Genomic DNA, 20,568 nt, shown 5'->3' on the forward strand with positions numbered 1-20,568 from the left:
AATCGCTTGGTTTCAGAACCCCTTATAGACGAGAGTTTCGGTCAATCGGTCGTCCTATGCGTGAGACTGAACATATCGTCCAGACCGGCGGTGTGAATCGTATCCGTGTGGCAAAAGAGTTTGCGTGCCAATTTTCGACCACTATTTCTGAATATGCAAGTGTTTACAATAGCCTGTCCTTTACCTTTGTTCATTAAAAGCGTTAAGTTGAATGCGTCATACTGCCTTTGCGTGAGACCCCGTTGCAACACCTTTTCTGTCCATAACTGCCATACCAATTGCAAAGAATACGAGGGCGAACATGCTGCCCAAACCTAAACAGGAGTAGTCGAGAGGTCAATGTTAGGCTCGAACCAATGCGCCCCTACGGAGTGCTACCCAAACCTAGACCGGAGTACTGGAGAGGTCGAGGTTAGGCTCGAACCAATGCGCCCCTACGGATTGCATTCATGGTCCGTAACCAAGCTACTGCTATCGAAAATTCTAATCCGAACTCTTATGGCGGACTACGGCAACTGGAAACAGTTGTGCGCATTACGTGTCAGCAACTGTTTGCCTGTACTGCCGAGAGTCAAAAGCAACCAAAGCATTGTTCAAGACACTCATGTTAGCTTCAAATATAAACATATTCAGCCTATACCACGAGGCATTAACCGCATTTTTTAAACAGATTTCGGGGCAGTGTTTATCTCATATTTCTGTTCCATATTTTCTTGTTTTCATTGTTCGCATTGGTAGGCCCGGAAAGACGCGAACTGAAAACGAACAGGAGGCACACAAACTACACCGTTCAGTTAAGCTGCGCTGGTAGCAGTCACAAAGGTATCCTACGGTCTGTGCATCAGAATTTTAGCCACGACTGCCGTCTGATGTGCTGTGCAGCAGTAAGTCGCAGAATACGGCACATCTACTGGGGCCCGTTTGCTCCGGATAAGGAGGCTGCTACTTTACTAGTGTAAGCAATGACCATGGGTTTATTGAAAACGACTGCTTTCGGTCGGTCGTCTGGCCCGGTGCTAGTACAAAAAAACAGCCACCGCTTCACCGAGGATACTGTTTTGATATTTTCGGATTCCTACGATTTTCCTCTATTTGGTATTTGCCATCATTTTATGCCTTGGAAAAAGCAGCAAAACGTTGTATTTTTGCCGAAAAATTGAAATCATGACTGGTCCGAATTAATATTTCTAGGTTTTCCTCTATTTGGTATTTGCCATCGTTTTATGCCTTGGAAAACACAGCAAAACGTTGAATTTTTGCCGAAAAATTGGAATCATGACTGGTCCGAATTAATATTTCTAGTTCGTCTCCAGTTTCATCCAAAAAATCGGAAATTCCGTCGACCGACAAGTGAATTCGTTGTATTCTGCATCCTTGTTCCTCCTTCCTCAAACTGGGACCTCCTCCGCAACGGCCCAACTTGCCCGGGTCCGACGAGCCTTACCAGTAGATAGATGAAAGGGTACAAACAAAATTCCCATAAAAAGAAACCAGAAAGGTTTTCCAGTCCGTTTCTCAATCGATTTTACCTTCGGAGGTAAGTAAATTCAAAAACCGTTTGCCGCGACAATTTATTTCTCTTTATTTCTGGTGAGCCAAAGTGAACAGAAGTCAGTTTTCTTTTTAGTACTCACCTATGGTCTGTATTCATGATGCCGCCTGACGACTAGACGTGTCCTGTAAACTGAGACTCCTTGATTTGTGTGGCAAACCATGAATGATATATAGCACGGGGCAAGAACAGTGGTATGTCTACATTTCTGGTTAATATGACGTCACTTACAGGCACCATGAGCTCAAACACCCCGTGAAGGTCCATTATTATGCTTAATAATCCAGCCAGTTTTCACGCAACTCTGTCAGAAGCAATTTGTCAGGGTAAGTCGAAAAGGTGCCAGAGGTCACTTATGAGCTAACATCAGTTTAGTAACCAGTAGCAATGAAGCGATGAGTGTAGTCGAAACTTAATGAAGCCAAATGTTTTCGGTCAGTTGGAACCGATTGAGAAGTCGCTAATACCGACTGCTATTAGCGGACACCACCCTTTCAGAACTGACACGGTAGATGAAATAGTGGAGGGTATAAAAACATGTCTGACTCTCACCCACTTCGCTTTTGACTCAGTGGTTTATGCTCAAGAATAACGTCTAGCAATGGGATCTCCATATCCCCGGTTTCGACAAATATATTTGTGGAAGAATTTGAACAGAAAGCTTTAGCTGGATTCCCATAACCACCTAAGATATTCTGGCGGTATGTAGAGTACACTTTCGTCGTTACGAAACGAGACAATCTTAGTGAGTTTTACAACTATCTGAGTGAACTGAATCCACAAATCAAACTTTGTATGGAGGTGGAGTCAACCTCGGGTACACTGGCCTTTTTGAATCCACAAACTTTGTATGGAGGTGGAGTCAACCTCGGGTACACTGGCCTTTTTAGACTGCATGACACATAAGTTTTGGGGGAGACTAGACTAAACCCTCAAACTTTGTATGGAGGTGGAGTCAACCTCGGGTACACTGGCCTTTTTAGACTGCATGACACATAAGTTTTGGGGGAGAGGAGAGACCATAGTGTACGAGATGCCAACCGACACCGGAACAGTTTTGAACTACACGTCTGCCCATCCGAAGTCGGCTTCGCCAATATTGCGTCATCAACTTTTAGGCGTGTAAAGGCCCTGTGCACAGAAGAAGCTGATCGGACAGTGGCCCAAAGTGATGCAAAGGACAAACTTCGGGGTAGTGGATATCCAGCTAGCATGATTAAGCCTCAATTGCGAATGGTGTTGGCACAGGTAGCGAAACTCAGTAGGGAATGGTTCGGGACCGCTGTTGTCCCATATAAACCAGGGACATCGGAGGTTATTCGAAGAATTCTAAACATGGCTAACGTACGAGTAGCTTTCTGCACTCTGCACTGGTGCAATTGAAGGATCACCTCCCGGCAAACAGAACCAGGGACTGTGTCTACGAAATTAAGTGTAACGACTGCACCAAGGTCTATATAAGACAGACGGCCAGGGAACTACACACCATAATCGGAGAGCATAGTAGAAGAATAAACAGGCCGCCGAGAAATCCAGATGCATATTAGGCGTTACCAAAAGACTCGGCAGTCGCGGAACACGCACTGGACACGGGACACAAAATCGACTTGGAAAATGTTGAGGTTTTGAGGAGATTTTGACGTCACAAAGACTGATAGCCGAGGCGGTAGACACCGCCAAGCTTCCCAGTGTTAACAGAATAGAAGGCGTGGAACTGGCACGCGTGTGAAGAACGGTCTTGTGTCACTCGAGCTAACACGTGTTGGTTTCCAAATATCAGAGGGAAGAGTAGTCATCATCTGGATTCCACTCGACCTTATGCACCCCCCTCCTCTCAACTAAATTGTCGTAACATCCACATGCCCACGAAGATCAAGGAAAATCCACTAGTGGCACCCGAGGTGAATCATCAAGTGAACCACCCTGAAGTGGAAGATTATTGAAAGAAAAATTTGGGACCCCTCCAACCCATCAATTCAAGATTTTGGCACCCACACTAGCCGACAAGAGCCGTTATTTGACACTCAACACTGATCTAGTGTGAAGAGGACTTACTGATTGGTTCCCCGTCTGCCTTATAATCTAGCCAATTTGGCGACCTGTTCATTTGGACTGATGAAGATTTTGTCTCAAAGCGAAACGTTGTTCAAATAAAAACTACCGATTGTTTACCAGACTTTTTCTGAAACGATAATTATTTCGGTTGTGTCATACTGGAACCGTCTAACAGCCTGTTCAGAAAGATTTGCCGGATATGTTCCCTACTAACGCTTCAACAGCATAATTCTCGATTGTTCGAAGGACAAACTGCGTGGCAGTCTTTGTATTTTTTTCTGTTAGATGTGTCATTAGGTGGCCGCAGGAGGTGGGCGCTAGCTTGACGGTGATCATTTGGATTGAACAACAGTGAGTAGAAATATCATTTGACATTTATAGGGAAGACCATTACACTCACCACACTGCAAGTAATGAGCGACTAATTTATGCGTTTGCTCACACAACGCACCTACAGGTGCAAAATGCTCAATCAATCCAGCGTCGCAAGCACCTCTTAAGGTGATACTACGACCGTGACAGCGTTGTTACCACACGCACACACGTGATTAAAATCAACGAGATCGTGTAATGGTGGGCATCAACGTGGCGGTATGATCAGATCGGTTAAAGAGAAAGGGTTAGTAAACCTAGGAAAGTCATCTCTGAACCGGATGAAGCTTGTGGTATAATTCAACTGAACGTGCTGCACTGAGGCCTCCTCCTGTCTCAATTGATACGGCAGTTGAGAAATTTTCATGATGGAAACTACTCGCAAGGTTGCTGGAAACTAAGACAACCCACTATCGGTTTCCTTCTTCTTGAGGCTCATCAGGTAGGCGTAGTCCCATGGTGTCTGCCACCTTATGTTCTACTTGAACTCAAATTGTACAAAATTTGCCAGATACATCCAGTTATGTTATTCTCCCGTGTTATTAAACCCATATTATTCCCTAGATAAATGTGCTATACAAAGGCTGTCTCTTGTTTCAGCTGGTACCTAACTGATGAGCGCTAAGAAGGGCGAAACCGCTCATGGGCTGCTGACCTGCTTTCAGCAACCTCAAGAGTAGCGTTCTTTCAAAGAAAGTAGGCTTTCTACGGGTCAGACGGGTTACTTTCCGGTCTCTATTGGTGTGAAAACTCGTCTTGTAATCCTTAGTGAATGCAGTCAGTTGTTTCAGGACTGCTTCTTCGCAATGTTACGTTGCGATCACAGACCGCAATGAACAAGTATATGAATATGTGCGTGTTACAAACTCTGCAAAACGAAAGATCATGGAGTATTCGTGGCCTTAATTATTCCGTTTCAAGCACATTAGTATTGCAATGCAGTATGCCCTCAAAAATATCTGCTTCGGTCGTTTTTTACCAGGCTATTCAGTCACGCGAGTGGACCATTCGGTGGTGCCGAAATGCGTATGGGATCAACTGTCTGCGTGATCACATATGCAACTGGTGATTCACCGGAAAAACAGGATTGCCACCGTAGTCGATAAGGCAGGCTTATTAACCGACCAGCTGCTACTCACCGGCACACAACCTTGAAAGTCGGACAGACAGGCATGTTTGTACTGTTTCCGATCAGCGATAAGCCAAACGGACACCCGTCTCAAACGTTATATCCACCTTTTGCTTGTGGTTGAACGCCAAACAGGATTGCTCACCTGAGGTTGAGAAAGAGGGCTCATGAATGACCTTCAGGAGTACACCGTGTGAACACAGGCAGTGAAAGCATGCTGGTGCAGCAGCTAGGAAATGCGCAGAGGACCCTGGCGAACGCGACTATAAGGCTCATTTTTTGAGGAAGACCATGAGGAAAATTTAAAATTGATGCCACTGTTAGCACTTTGTAAAACCAAGTGGCTAGTAGGTGAACCAGATCTGGGGGCGGACCATACCTTCGCCCTGAAGCGTGCACCTCGAACTGTTTCTATTAACAACAAAATCCTCATTTGGTTATAAAAAGCCTGGAAATGATTGAGAAGGCATCATTTTCGAGAAATTTTGGAAAGCGGACGGAAGATATACGTTTCGCTTTTGATACAAATACTTTGTCAGGTCAAGTGACCAGGTTATGTTGTATCGTGGGTGGCCGTCTATGGGTTACGCCTGCGCTGAGCCTGCCAGACTACGCGATAGGGAGAAGACAGAGAACTGGGGACACGGCTGTATTGCCAGGACAAAACATACAGAGCGTCTGCGTAATATATAGGATGACTAACTGGCCAAATATGGTCGTTCACTTGTTCGTTCCGTACAGCCTATGGTGGTGTTTCGGTCGTGAACAGTCTCAGACTCACTACGCTGGTCATGTGTTGCTAAGCCGTATTTGGTAGGAGCCGCCAACTCACCTACTTTCCGGGTGTGTCGAACCCATAGCGACCTTAAGGATGCGTCACTCTCTGCACATGTGCTTTTTCTTCTGTCTGGGCGCGTCCTGACAGGTTACGAGCTTGATCCAAGTTTAAGGCAGAAGGAGCATCATCTAGTAAGACCTTTCCCTATTGTCTAGCTAAATCGGCGTTAGGTGGCGGCTAAGGGATTTTGTTTGTTAGATGGTGTTAGTGCGTGGGGAGGGGGAGAGACTCGCACCGATTTGGGTCCTGTCTTGGATCTCGACCTTCCGGTTCACTTCACGTGAAGACCCCTCTTGAATGTCGATTGCAATTTTCTTCTGTCAGTGAACTAGTGCTGCGATAGTTGTGTAAAGGAGAGAGGGATTACGTGAACTTTCGTCAAGTTGGACTTCCTACCTCTTTTTCTAACGCACTGACAACCACACACCATCACGTGTCATTCCGGCTTATCTAACGCCGCTCTCCATACGCTTACCAGTCCTCGATTTCATTCACACTGGGAGACTTGGTGATTTCCGCCGTCTCGGCCATCAGCCCATGTGGTGTGATTCACATTCTTAGTCTGAAAATTGCTACGTTTTTCAGATCTGTTCCATATCCATGTCCTGCCATCGATATGTTTTGAACAGTACTTCGTATCCGTTAGCTTTGTTCATCTTTCGTTAATGCCTTCAGTGCAGTTGTTGCATTTACTTTTATGTGCAATCTCTAGTCCTTTTAGCCTTGAAGGGACCTTCAATTGCACCAACAATAAATGTAGCGTTCTCCTCCTCTGGAACACTAGTCGATTGTTGCCTATGTTCAGCAATTGTCGAATAATTCCAGACGTTCCCGCTTTATATGTGTCAAACTAAGTCTAGGTATCGGAACCGATACTCATGTCAATTGTTGCCTGATCCGACCCACTAGGTATTGGGGTTTGTTTGTAACCTCGATTTGAGCTGCTGATCACTTCTCACTCGACGAAACATTGATGGGCTAGTGATAGCGTACACAACCTTCCCATGTGTTGATCAGTAGTCTGAGACGGTCCGTGTCCGTTGGTCTCTGGAAGTTTTTAAATTCCCCAACACTCTTATATGTCACATAGTCCAGGAAGGGTATTGTTCCGAGAAGGGTGAAAACCATCGTGAGAGTTGTTAACCATATCACATCTGATCACAAAAAGTGCTGTCAAGACAACGCCAACAAATGGCCGGAGGTTAATGTTATCCAGTCAAGGCTATTTTCTCGAAGCCTTCCACGCAAATCTTATCCATAATCGGGGATACTGAAGACCTCAGTCTGCGACCTTGCAATTCTTGCTGGTAATGTCGAATCGTCAGGCTGGTGTGGAAAATATGGAATTACGCTGTTTCAGGGCAACATCAACAAAGCACAATGAAATGGTGTTCGGTATTTGTCGGGACGCGTCCAGACATGAAATATGTGCATGTGCAGAGAACGACGCGTCCCCAAGCTCACCATCGGTCCCACACATTCCGGATGGCACGGCTTAGTAGCATGTGACCAGCGGAGTGGGGCGAAAATTGTTCACGACAGAACACCGTCATTGGACGTACAGAACGAACAAGTGGACGACCATAATTGGCCCTCTAGTGGTCACTTACGCAGAAGCTGTGTATGTTTGTCCTGACAACACAGCCGTGTGCCGTCCTGTCTTCTGACTATCGGGCACTCTGGCAGGTTGAGTTCGCGCGTAACTGATAGACGGCCACCCACGATACAATGGTACTTGAGCGAATTCTGAATGGAAGTTCTGGTAACTACACTCATTTGCATACCAATTTTTATTCACGGGTGACTAACTTGGAAACCCAGCTGAATCTCTCGTTTATGGTGTTTTTTTTTCAAGCAACTGGATGTGCTCCCGTTATCGATGAGTCCCTACAGTTACAGTCAGAGTGTAAATAACAGCAGGAGTATCGATTTTCATGAATGAGTAACTCTCGAAGTGCGAGTGGAGAGAATTTCGCAAGCAGACTGCACTTTCAATGGTTAGCTCTACTCGTACAAGAACATTTGAACTTACCATACAAGTATGCAGCAGCATTATAACACGTACCTCCGAGTAAGATCATCATCATCATCATCATCGACAGCATGACATCAGTGTTCAACACCGATGCTTCACTGCCGTACTCCGAGTAAGATAGTTTAACTAACTCATGCAGGTGGCACTTCTGGGTGCACAGTATGTCTGAACAGAGGAACAACAGTCAAATAGAGTAAGCTGAACAAATCATTCCTGAATTGAGGAAGAAAATCAGCACAGTGAACATTTAGCTTTATGTTTAATTTCCCCTTTTGAATTATTTAACAGGAACTTGAGTTTGCCTTGCCATACTGGACTGGCAAAAGTTCGGGCGGTAAAGTCAGATAATGAAATGTGACGAAGACAGATTATCGCGCACTTTCTCAACCATAACTAAGAACAATCTGACTGAATTGTATTTCAGAAAACTAAATAATGCTTCAGAGAAGTTCCAGGAAGAACATGTTTGAAAGAAAATTCAGAGCAGCCGTTAAATGACCACCTGTAGCACACCACTACACACTCGTGTTTTCGAACTCGTGCTATCTGCCAATCAAGTGGAAACAACCGTTTTTGTGGGGATCATACATGTTCGTTGGAAACCATCTACGAGTTGAATAGATTGATAGTTTTCAAAAACTGATCATCATCTTGGGCCCCATTTAGGTACATGCACTGACCTCGATCACGGCGAATCCAGTATAATTCGTTTCCTATGTTGTGTGGGTAACGTGATGACTAGAGATGCCGCAAAATAAAAGATGACTGACTGTATTACTGAAATACGCGAACTAAGCTAACTACTGAGCACACAATTCCAGAATGGATACACATCTTCACGTCGATTGTAGCGCTCGATCCTTCAGTTTATATCTGTACAGCACATGGCTCGTGTGTCCACTGGTGCTAAAAAGTTCATTTTCCATAGAATTCTACACGCACCGTAAGAGTTTTGTGTCGCGTTACTCCTGAACATGATTTAAGAAACTACCAGTGGGCTCTATCATCCGCATAATATGTGGTCACAGTGCTGCTCTCATCAGACCACTGTGTAAGGGTTTCGTCCTCTTAAACGGGAACCTTTTCAGTAGAATTTCATTTTAGGTTGAAAGATTTGCTTAATCCTTCGATTCTTTCACACGTCCCTGCGGAACAAGTCTCAATTAAGAGAAGACGGTGAGTAGCGATGAGACAGACGGACGTTTCATTCAAGTAGTCTAATTGGTTAGCAAGTTATTTCCCTAGTTGAATTTTCAGAACTAGAAAAATCCTAAATGATCAATGGATTGACACTAGTTACGAAGTTCATTCTTCGCGGTGGGAAAATATCTCATGCTTCACTTCTTCGAGGATGATAGGAAGGTATTTGTGACTAGGAGTACTTATATAAACTCTGTACATGAATTCGGATAGAATACGAAATACCCTACTAAAGCAGATTGAGATGGACGTTCATTTTGCTTCAGAACAAGTCTGCTGTCTAAATCAAGAAAGATACTTGTCTGTACAAACATCTGACCAACCAACTTCCTCGTTTTTTTTTTGAAATTTCACTATCCATCAAGATTTCCGTAGAAGTCAAGTCAAAGACAAAAACGTGACTTAGGGCCTCAAATGAGGGACTATAAAGGTTCTGATTAACTAGCCCGCTGTCATTTCTTAGTGGCTGCTGATACAGGACTCTACATCAGACTCGAAAGACTTTCATGCGATATCACTAATAGAGGGCGAAGCGGAAGGTCGAGTGGCTTTTGGGCAGTGCATTCGTCGTAAACAAATGATGCCACACGGAATTCTAGCATGCTGTTTCCTGAAATTACATTTAAAGATCAAGTATGTTCGAGTTGGCATACTTTGGTATCAGACTGGCACACAGATTAATTCCGGCCTCTCTGATTTTCCGGATACCGCTCAGCTATAGCTCAGGTTAATACCTGACTGACCGTGATCCGGCATGAAACAGAAACTTTCAAACCAGTTATTAAGTAGGATTTAGGGTAAATCCGGATGAATCATTCTGAAAGTGTGGGTGTGGAGTAATGCGAATTCAGACCAGTTACAGTCCATTTTGATCCTCCAAGATGTATTTTGCCGACATGATTACGAGGAGAGGTTGTGAGAATCAAGGAGTATGGCAACTGACCAATTCTATTGTGGGAGGTTGCGAAATTTGTAAGATTCAAGTTTGCATCACTTTCGTTTGAACAATCCTCACCCAGTACTGGCGCACTTATCCTTTTGAGTCCACACAAAAGTGGGTGGCAATGGACTCGAGTTTCCCTCTTATTAAGGCTCTTTGGCAAGGTATATCCTTATCCAACCACTAAACGATGAAGAAGAGTATCGTAAACGAGAGGCTCAGCCGGGTTCTACATGAGTCCCCCGTGAAGCCAAACTGGTATGCAAATGAGTGTATTTGGCTAATTTCGTGCAATTTGTGTTCAAGCAGAAAATAAGGTTGACGGAAATTCGAGAACTGTGCCTACCTGATGAGTCTCTAGCAGGACGAAATAGTTCGTGGGCTGTCGAAGAGCTTTCAACCCCCACATGGGTAGCATGTTACGTCTAAGTATTAATGACACTCATTTGCAACAATAACAACTCAGCTGAGCGTCTGCTAATACCAGTTGATTTCGTGGCTTTTGAGTTTAGCTTGACCTGATGATAATTCCCCCCATTTATTTGCTTACTCCACTCATGTACTTTTAACCTCCACTTGCTTTGCTCATCTGTGCACACCTTGTTGCAAAGGCCTTTCCGTCCGACATTTTCGCACTAGCGTGTCTGTGTGAATGTGCGTAGCTGAACTTGTTAGGTTGTCGATGTGGATGAGATTACTTTATTAAAGTACAGATAGGGCCACTAACGCAAAGGCACATTTGGAGGCTTGTGATAAAAACTGGTACATTCGAACGGTACATGACGCAGGCAACGAATCCCTACGGACGGAACTTTTTCACGTGAGGTCCTCCACGAAGCAGAGCAGAGGTTCGAAATTGGATTAGGGAAAAACGTCCTCCAGTGCAAGATCGCACGGGAGTATTGGATTGGAAAGTACGGAAATCTGCTTCCACTGCCAGTCTGGAAATCTGGGAGTTTATCAGCGTTCGTTTTGAGCCAGGCTGGTTTGCACCTCAATAACAAGGTTTGCACAACTGGATTTCGGGCCAGAGTGAAGACACACCATTACGCGTCTTATGGTACCACAAAATTTGGGACCATTTTTCTCAAGTAGTTTGATCTCTAGGTAGTGGCATTAGCTCGGTTTGGGGGTGATTTCTTCGGGAAAGCGTGGATTCCGTATAGCATAAATTGAAGCTGAATGACATTCTTGTGCTCCGAGGCGATCAGTCGTCTGTGGCCTTTTGAAGGCTAGCACGTTTCTTTCAGCAATTCGCCGCAGTGCTTCAGTATTCCCTAAGGTTAAGACTGGCTGAATAGTCTGTCTGGAGACAGGTGGATTGGCGAGGAAACATTAGTCGAGTGACTGGTGCGTTCTCCACATTGAGAAAGGCAGGATGAAGGAGAGGTCTGTACTGGGTAGGGTGGCACCGTCACGTTTCGACATGCCAGTACGAAAAGTTCCGGGTAAGACGAAACAACCGCTAAGGGGAAACCACTCTGTTAGCCAGCTTGGTCGGTAACTCTCAAGCGAGTAAGACATTTGGTGTTGTGAATGTTGAGTTTTATCAGTGGAATAGGGCTGCTTAGGAGGAATAAATCAACGCGATCGGAAAGGCGGTAAAAACAACAGAAACACTTGTTTGTTGTCGGAAACTGGATGTGGACGAACCGAAAGAGAACAAGCGGGTGAAAGATAGTTGAGGGCTAGTGTTAGCATAGAACCCATCCTTAAAATATAAATACCGAAATAAAGAATAATTCGAGAACTTAGGATGAACTTTTGCTCAGTAAAAGACTGTGGATAAGGATAGCAGCCAGTGGTGGACTGAGTTAACATTCTTGTTTAATCCTGGTGTGTTAACCGGCAATCTAGCGGTTGACTTTGGAATGGCGACTCTTCGTGTGTTGACCCGCAATCTAGCGGTTGACTTTGGAATGGCGAACCACTGCTATCGTTTTGAAAGTGCTGACCCCTCTGGCGTCCACCTACTACCTGGAGTGAAGTCATTATTCGGGGTAATTCCACATAAACCTGTCGTGCTAGCTTCAACCAGCCTCATGGTAACCAGGCTGTTTCCTCACAAAACTGCTTCCCAAACGAACGCGGATCCTTCGTATTGGTTTCAGACATTTGAAGCTCCTTTTTACCAGGCCATGCTGGTCACGTGCGAAACAATGCGAACCGTTCAAAATTACCCCTCTCGCGTCACTAAGCATTGGTTTTTCCAAGTCATGTCTCTAGGTAGTGTGATATTCTATTTACTTTAATCCCCGCTTCAGTCTGATTGCTTTCAAACACAGAACTTTCTCATATCTATACTTTAAAGATGAGATAGACTGCTGTACTTCTTGAATTCCCTTGATATCTATATTGACAGTTAGGATGCTATTCAATTAAATAATCCATTTTCCAAGCAGTAACCAGGCTGATATGAACTGAGGGTATCAACTACTGATTTTATCGGTGTCATTGGCCTGTTCTTTCGGACGTTTAGTACACCAATATTTCGTCCTTTTCATTCCCCGGTACCTATAAACTGCCTAAAACTCTTAAACTGTCTCACACGAACTATATATAGGCTAATAAACTACTCACAAGGTTGCCGGCTAACCTCAGAAGCAAATATTTCTACTGAATATGACTGACTATCGACAAAAATACAAGCACGACAATGGAAGTTCAAACTTACTACCTGAATCAAGCCGTCCCAGTAAACTACGCGGCAGGAAATATCGTGCCGATTTCTTTTCCAGACAGAATGCACTATTCATATGGCCACCGAAAACTCTTCGACAGTCCACTTTTGGTCTTGCTCTTCTTGAAGCTCAACAGGTAGAGTTAGTCTCCGAGTTTTCTTAGGTCACACCTGGGAACCAGATTACAAGCATTAAATGAAGTACACTGATTTGCAAATCAATTTGGTCTTAACGGGAGACTCAGACAAACTCCCCTATATGATATTTTTACAGCTTACTATGGTACGCAAAAGTCGTATAATATCTCAGCTGCTCGAGATATCGGAGTATATTTTCACTATGGAACACACTACTCAAAAGGCTGTTGAAACTCTCCCACTACCAACTCCTGAGAAGGACAAAATCCTACTGGTCTCGTCAGGTAGGCGCAGTGCCCAAGTTTCCGTCAACCTGGAACTCCTGAAAACATCACGAAAGAGAGATTTAGCGGGATCCAGGTGAGTCTCTCGCAAAACCAAATTTGTCAGTAAACAAGTGTATTTAGCTAATTTCTTGCAACCCGGGAACTGCGCCTACCCGATGAGCCCCAAGAAGAGCAAAACTGGTCGTGAGCTTTCGAAGAATTTTCAGCAACCTTATGAGTAGTGTATTAGGAGTATACATGTATCGCGACATCTCGAATATCTTAGCGATTGAAACATGAGGCGGCCTGGTGCAGCTCATTCAGTCGCCTGGAAACATCACAAACGGGAGATTCAGCTGGGTTCCAGGTGCGCCTCTCGCAAAACCAAATTTGCTTGCAAACTGGTGTATTCCCACTGGTTTCATTTATTTTTAGGCCTGGAAATAAGTAAGCCATGCGCCCCAGACATTGGCTCGCTGCCCCTCACATCTGTGCCTTTTTCAGCGAGCTTACATCTAACGCTACGTAGACCCGGCTGTCCGCTTAACCTCTGTCACTTCACTGGGCTGGTGAGAATGGGCACAATGACCTTTGACCGATGCGAAATAATTCATGTTCGCTGCGTGTGAATGTGGCTCCTGCTAAATCTGTTAGACAACACAATGGGTTACCAGTATGTTGACTTAAGTTCGGATATCATCGGAGCTTTGATGAGAACGCAGGTAAATGAGTAACTACGATCGTTTGTCTCTGGCTTGATCAGGATGATAGTGGATACAAGTTCGGCTGCTACAGGGGAGGCCAGGCAAAAATTGCACCGACCAAAGGTGTGCGAGGAAATTCGCGGAAAATGAAATCGCAAAACTGAACTGCTGATTATTAATTTTGCAACAGCTGGGTAAATTGCAATGAGAATTTGGAATCTATTCCCCCACTGCTCTGTTTTCACCAGATCTGAGAACTGCAATAGAAGGTTTTGGCCGACATCTCGCGTGTGACCCAAATGTGTTAGAGAGCTCCTAATGTGAAATTCCTATAGACTCTGTAAGTACACACCGGCCACCCGTGCGCGATATTCCATTCAACGTGCACAGGATGTCCTGTTGTTCAAACATCCCCTACAAGCCGCGTTCCAATGATGACATAATCAGTTGCTGTTTGACCGGATATTAGTCCTGTAGTTGTGTTCTCAACCAGTTGTCTGAAATGAAATGAACATCAGTAAACGCACACATTCTGCCTGGTATATATGGTATCCATTCGGGAGGAATGATAGGAATTCAAACTAAATTATCAGGAGAAATGAGAGTATAAGATACAGTCTAGTATTACGGTTGTTTTCACTTTGACTATAATTTCTACTAATCTTTCATTATATATATATATATATATATATATATATAATGAAAGATTAGTAGAAATTATAGTCAAAGTGAAAACAACCGTAATACTAGACTGTATCTTATACTCTCATTTCTCAAGCGAAAACACAAAAGGCATTTAAGTAGGAAAGTTTCCTTGTTTTCTTGGGATTTGTCACACCATGAGCGTCACCAATGTGACATGAAAGCTTCATTCTAAAGTAATTGGAGGAGTTCAGATGTAAGTTTCTTTTAGGACAGGAGATTAAATCAGGTAAATATGTACACAGATGGGTTGACGAACATGTTTTCGGCAGGGTCTTTTCAATTCATACAATTGCAAAGGCTAAGAGAACAGTATTTAACATAGTTGAATGAGTATGGTGTAAATGGACAGGAAATCGAGTGAGACGACATTGACTACCTATCAAAGATCAATTAGTTCAGGTTACCAATAGGATGACTTGAATTAGTCAGCGCGGGGGGTGCTGTAGTTGTGTGTTCAGCACAAGGTGCATGTGTGAGGGGAGGTGAGTTGGACCATGGTAAGTACAACACACGAACAAAGCGTTTTTGCCGACAAAGGATCGGGTCGCGATGTCGTATGGCGATAGCTTCAGCCACTGCAATTGTGCGCTGCTGTACTGATCTGGGTTGATTAGCCGGCGACTGGTAAACAACGCGGAAGCTTTGGATGGGTATCACTTTATGTGCAGTGCCAGATAAATGTTGTACTACGGAGTTGGTTATCGTCCTCCTAGTTCCAGAAGCTAGCCAGGGTGGATTGTGTTCCTTCATTCTTTAGCGGAGTTGCCTAGTCATTCGTCCGATGTATTCTGCTGCACAGCAGCAAGGGAATGAGTATACTAACATATTTTGGGCATGGACAGACACTCTATCCTTGAGATTAAAGGGGCACAAACGATTGCTGGTGAACTAGGTTCGGAGTGTTGCGGCCGGAAAAACTTTGTTCAGACTGGTGGAAAGCATTCTGTTCAGTAGATCGGCCGGTATATCTCCCTTAAACGGGAGGCTAATGTAAACTGGTTTCCCTCCAGCGGTGGCTGTGATGGTGTTTGCTTCCTCCCCGTTCAAATGCTTTGTGTAGTATACGGTGTCTGTCAGTTTGATTGATTTATATATAAGTATTGGTGATGTACAACCTTGCTTACTGGGCTTTGGCTCATGAGTTTGGTTTCTGTTTTCCATCCATAGAAATTGTCGTGAACACCTGCGTTCGGAGAATCACTGTCCCCTGGTGCTTCCATAGCATGCATATTACATTTGTAATAAACTTCTCGGGAATCCATTGTCTCTCAGGACGTTGGTAAGAGTTCGAAATTCGTGTTCCCGCGCATCATCAGAGCATATTTTCTTTGCTCTGTTAGTTAGGCTATGGATCAGGTTCCGCTACTCCTTTAGTGGCACGAAGCTGCTAAAGCCAAAGTGTTGACCAGACCAGGTAGTTTTTCGGTACACCGATCGTTTCAGCGTCCCATCGTGACGTCGTTCAAGGCCAACATTCAGGAAGTGGGAGAAGTTATCGGTTTCTCCTTCCGAAGTGAATTGAATGACAGTGTGGGCCGTATTGAACTGTTTTTGGAGTGATTCCAATTCGTCTTTATTGTTCACAACAGCGAAGACGTCGTCTACATATAGGCAGTAATACTTCATATTCTCTATGCTAGGCTTTAAGGGACCATTTTCAAGTTAACTCATGAAAATGTTGACTAGCATTGGGCCCAGTGCCAAGCCCAGGGCAACGACATCAATTTGACACTCCGAACCTGGTTCACCAGCAATCGTTTGTGCCCCTTTAATCTCAAAGATAGGGTGCCTATCCATGCCCAAAATATGTTAGTATACTCATTCTCTTGCTGCTGTGCAGCGGAATACATCACGAGGCACACACATCGCTCGCTTTCGACAGTATGCTTACTTGCAGGGTTAACTTCTTTCTTAATAACGTCAGGCTGGTCAGACTGAGTAGCGGCCAGAAGAGTAACACTGTGACTCTTTACAAGTAGCAACAAATGAAAAGGGCTTATAAATCTCACTTAAACCTTTAAAGGAAGACTCCGTTTCTCCTAGCAAAGTGCACTTAATGATATGCCTATTCGGCTTTAACGTGAGACCCAAGAAAATCCCAGCTTAACCTGTCTACAATATCCTTTAACTGAATATGTTGCACAACGGCTGCCTCGTGTTTTTATTTGATACGATATTCAAGACATTAAAATACATTTTCTTGGCGGAACACTACTCATAAGGTTAACTCCTGTAACAGCACTAATGAGAATAATTAAAAGACGCAGCAATAATGGGAAATTATGTGGACCCTCATTAGGGCCGGTCGCCTGTCTCAATGTTCAGTCTGTCTTATGGCTCTTTTAGATCGCCGAGGCCAGAAATCGTACGCACTAGTCAAATTTCTGAGCTCTGCACTCAGTATCCGCCTACAATTTTACCCGATTCAGTCGAAAATCCCCGTTTAATCTCTATCTGCGGGCAGCTGCACTCAGGGGAGCAGTAGAGCCCGCAGACAGAGAAACTACCGTGGCTTGTCACTGTAAGCCCCTGAGTTGGGTTGCCGTTTGTCTCGTCTCGGCCAGCTATTCACATCAGATGCTGTTTTGTGCAAGTTAGACTGCGCGGTTTAGCTGGATCAAATCCAGGCCGGCCTCAAGATGTTGGGATTGGCCAAAAAGGCTCGAGCCGGTGGTGTGCATAAGTTCACACTGGACCTGTATGGGACGGGTCACTCAATTTTACTATCTAGCTGTTTCGGGTATCGGTTGCTGACACTTCCCACCATGCTTCTTATTGGAACAGAATACGGCTTTCTATAAGTCTTCAGTTCAGGCTGTATATTTGGCTTTCCCTCGGAAATTCTGATGACCTTTGTCATTAAATTACCAGTCTGCTTCATTTCAGGAATCTAGCGGTAGATAACTATCTCCGATTCTGACTAGCGCTGGTCGAGGTTCCATACGTACTGAGTTGTTCAGGTAGGTATCGACACAATGGTAGCAGGACCGGAGTTGTTCAGTAGGTATCGACACAATGGTAGCAGGACCAACTGTGGGTCAGACGTGTCTCTCTCCGTTGAAACAGTTATATCTACTAGTTAATAATCACGCACAACTCTTTTTCCGCCTGAGAAGGAAGTGGCTGGTGGAAGACCGTCCTTGAGCTCGATCCAGGTCCCACGCGTTGGTGATCATGGCCCAAGCTGGATTAACCAACTACGGTCGCAAAAATACCAGTATCAGTACTGCTATTAAGAATCCACAGTTGTTTGTGGCCACTCTGGAGAACAGTCTTTTAGGCCATATAATCACCGCCTCTCTTCCTGACTGCGCATTTTGGGGGTGATATGGTCGCCTCCACCAATTGTCCTATCTCTTACTTACAGGAAAAATCTCATTACGGATTCCTAAATCTCCTCCCACGGCCAACAGCCCTTGTATCCTATTAGGATAGGGTATTCAGGCTTGAAAATAATCTACCCAAGATCAGGTAGTTGACGAATGCTTACGAACCTTTGAGATAAGTATATGACGCGATATGTAGTTGGGGTCATTACGTCCAGAACGATTTAAGTGCAGACCTGATTACTAAACCACATTGTTGTAGCAAACTCTTTGTCGGTCCCTCAGCTGTGGAGAACATGCGACTGCCTTCATACACTTACCCTGTATGTATGAATATTCTTTATATCAACCGGTTAAAGTGGCAATTCTGTGAGATAAGCAGCGTGTTTTGGCGAGTTGTGGTATCAAAAACTCAAAAAAAACTCATCAGATTCACAAACACAAACTCTAAAAAAAGTGATCAACCAGCGTTGTTACGTGCGTGTTCGACAGCTATTCCAAAAGATTCTGCCTGCAAATGTTTCTCAGGCCATCACACGATACCCATATTCAAGATGTCCCAGTGTATTTGTTAACTAAAGTGCACTACTCGTACGGTTGCGTAAACCGTCTCGTGACCCTACTGCTAGTTTCACTGCTCTTGAGGCTCATCAAGTAGAGGTAGTCCCTGAGTTCCCATAAACTGAATGTTCTGTTTGAACAGCAAATTGCGTGCAATTCCCAAAATACTGATACATCACGAATAGGATGTCAACCAACCAACGTTTGTGGGCACACTGACTTGAAGAATATGATAAATGAGAGACTTAGATGAGTCGGTCGATCACAGTAAGTCAATTGGAGAATGAGTGTATTTCGTCGATTGCGTACAATAGATGTAGAACGTAAGTTTGACGGGCACTCGGGAAGTGCGCCTACTTGATGAGCCTATAGAAGAGCGAAATCGGTCGTGGGTTGTCGAAAAGTATTCAGCAACCTTGATGACTAACTACTATGTACACATAATCGATTCACGACCTGGGTAGTAAAGTCAGGTGACTACTGTGTTCAATGGGAATTAGGAATAGGAGAGATCATACATGGCAATAGATAAAAGGGGTGAAGAGACCGGGAAAAATAACTGAAATAATTCTTAACATTATTCACAAATATTCTTCGAAATTAAATAAAAACAAATATCGACCTTGGCGGCAAAATTACCCACGGGAAACAGACAGATTGTTTTTCACATATCCGCTGATGATCTTCTTCTGTTGGCGTATGTCAATATGAAATCCAGGTAGTATCCCTGTTTTCAGCTGATTATGATATCTAATTGAACAAAATATTAAATCTTACATTTACATTGGATTCTTTTCCCCTTTGAAGTGCGTTTTAGTTTAGGGAATGCCAACTTTCAGACTTTGTATTATAACTTACTTGAAATCACGCTTCTTCTGGAATAGTTTCTAGCCTAAATGACCCAGAGTTAAATAACTGGGGGCAGCATGTCTGTTAGTTGAAATATGGGAGGGGTGAAACGCCCAGGATGCGATTCAACACGTCCTACCGAACCCATCCTAGCGTACAAACAAGCCCAACATTCTAACTACAATATCTGCTAGAAAACGACGGCTAACTTGGCAAGGAACAGTCAATTCTGCATGCTAAACCAACCCAAACCCAACGGTCATTTGACTTCATGCACTCGAACGGCAAGTCGGTTTATCTAGCCAAACAGGAACATCAGGATGACTGCTTCTTGAATCCAACAGAAGTAGTATTTCTACTGAGTACGGTCAAAATTCACCGCAAGCCTGGACAATTATTTCGGATCTTTTTCAGATAAACTCAGCCATTAATGCAAAAAGTGCATGTGCGAAAAGTTAAGCCCCGCCACTTTTTTCCAGCTACAATTTACTGTACGCACACAACCTTGACTTATTTTTGATGAAAACAGTCCCTTGTCCGCATCTAGACTCATTTTGTGTAAGTTTTCTCCGTTTGAATGTAAAACCTCAAATGAACTTTTTGACGCTTTTAACTTTCGTTCAAGACAAGGGGACTGCAATACGTTTTTTGCAAAGCAACGAAGTGATCCATCAGCAACGTTTATTCAGTGCAGTGCCAGATCGAACCGCGGCTACTTTGATGCACACAATTCAGGCCTGCATCACTCCCGGTTCAGTCATCATCTCCGATATGTGGGCATTATACCAAGGAATTGAAATGATGATTAACATGAATTATACTCATAAAACGTTTAATCGAACCGAAAACTTTGTGGATCCAACTACTGGAGCTGACACGCAAACCATCGAATCTCCTTGGCACGTCTAAAAGATGCAGAATAAGCCGCAATGCGGTACACACCGGTCTTTAGTGGACAGCTACTTGTGTGAGTTCGTTTGGAGGCAAAGGTTCCGAAAAGCAAATTATTAATGACATGTCTCAATTTCACCCTCTTCAATAAAAATGAATAGTACAAATTTCATATCCTCTCTTTTCTAGTCTTTTTTGGGTGGTGGGGGCTAATACTTTGGCGGAGCTTATCTGGAAAAGCTCCTTCGATTGGTCTCGTGGATGTTTTCTGCAAAAAAGAGTCCAGACTAAAGCTCACTATTGCCTTTGCATACTTTGAAAACCTTG

The 20,568-nt window shown here is 44.0% G+C and overlaps 1 protein-coding gene across 1 annotated transcript in view; it reads left to right on the forward strand.

Moving 5' to 3' along the window:
- Nucleotides 1-1,454: 1,454 nt before the first annotated feature.
- The window catches only part of T265_07376 (hypothetical protein), a gene marked incomplete at both ends in the record, with an annotated part of 25,027 nt that continues 5,913 nt past the window's right edge, over nucleotides 1,455-20,568 (forward strand). The window contains 4 exons of the mRNA XM_009172880.1: nucleotides 1,455-1,537; nucleotides 2,671-2,866; nucleotides 13,076-13,299; nucleotides 13,969-14,032. Of these exons, the coding sequence (XP_009171144.1) occupies nucleotides 1,455-1,537; nucleotides 2,671-2,866; nucleotides 13,076-13,299; nucleotides 13,969-14,032 (567 nt within the window). The remainder of the gene's footprint in view (nucleotides 1,538-2,670; nucleotides 2,867-13,075; nucleotides 13,300-13,968; nucleotides 14,033-20,568) is intronic.

The sequence above is a fragment of the Opisthorchis viverrini genome, assembly GCF_000715545.1.
Source record: "Opisthorchis viverrini unplaced genomic scaffold opera_v5_167, whole genome shotgun sequence".
Lineage (NCBI taxonomy): Eukaryota > Metazoa > Platyhelminthes > Trematoda > Opisthorchiida > Opisthorchiidae > Opisthorchis > Opisthorchis viverrini.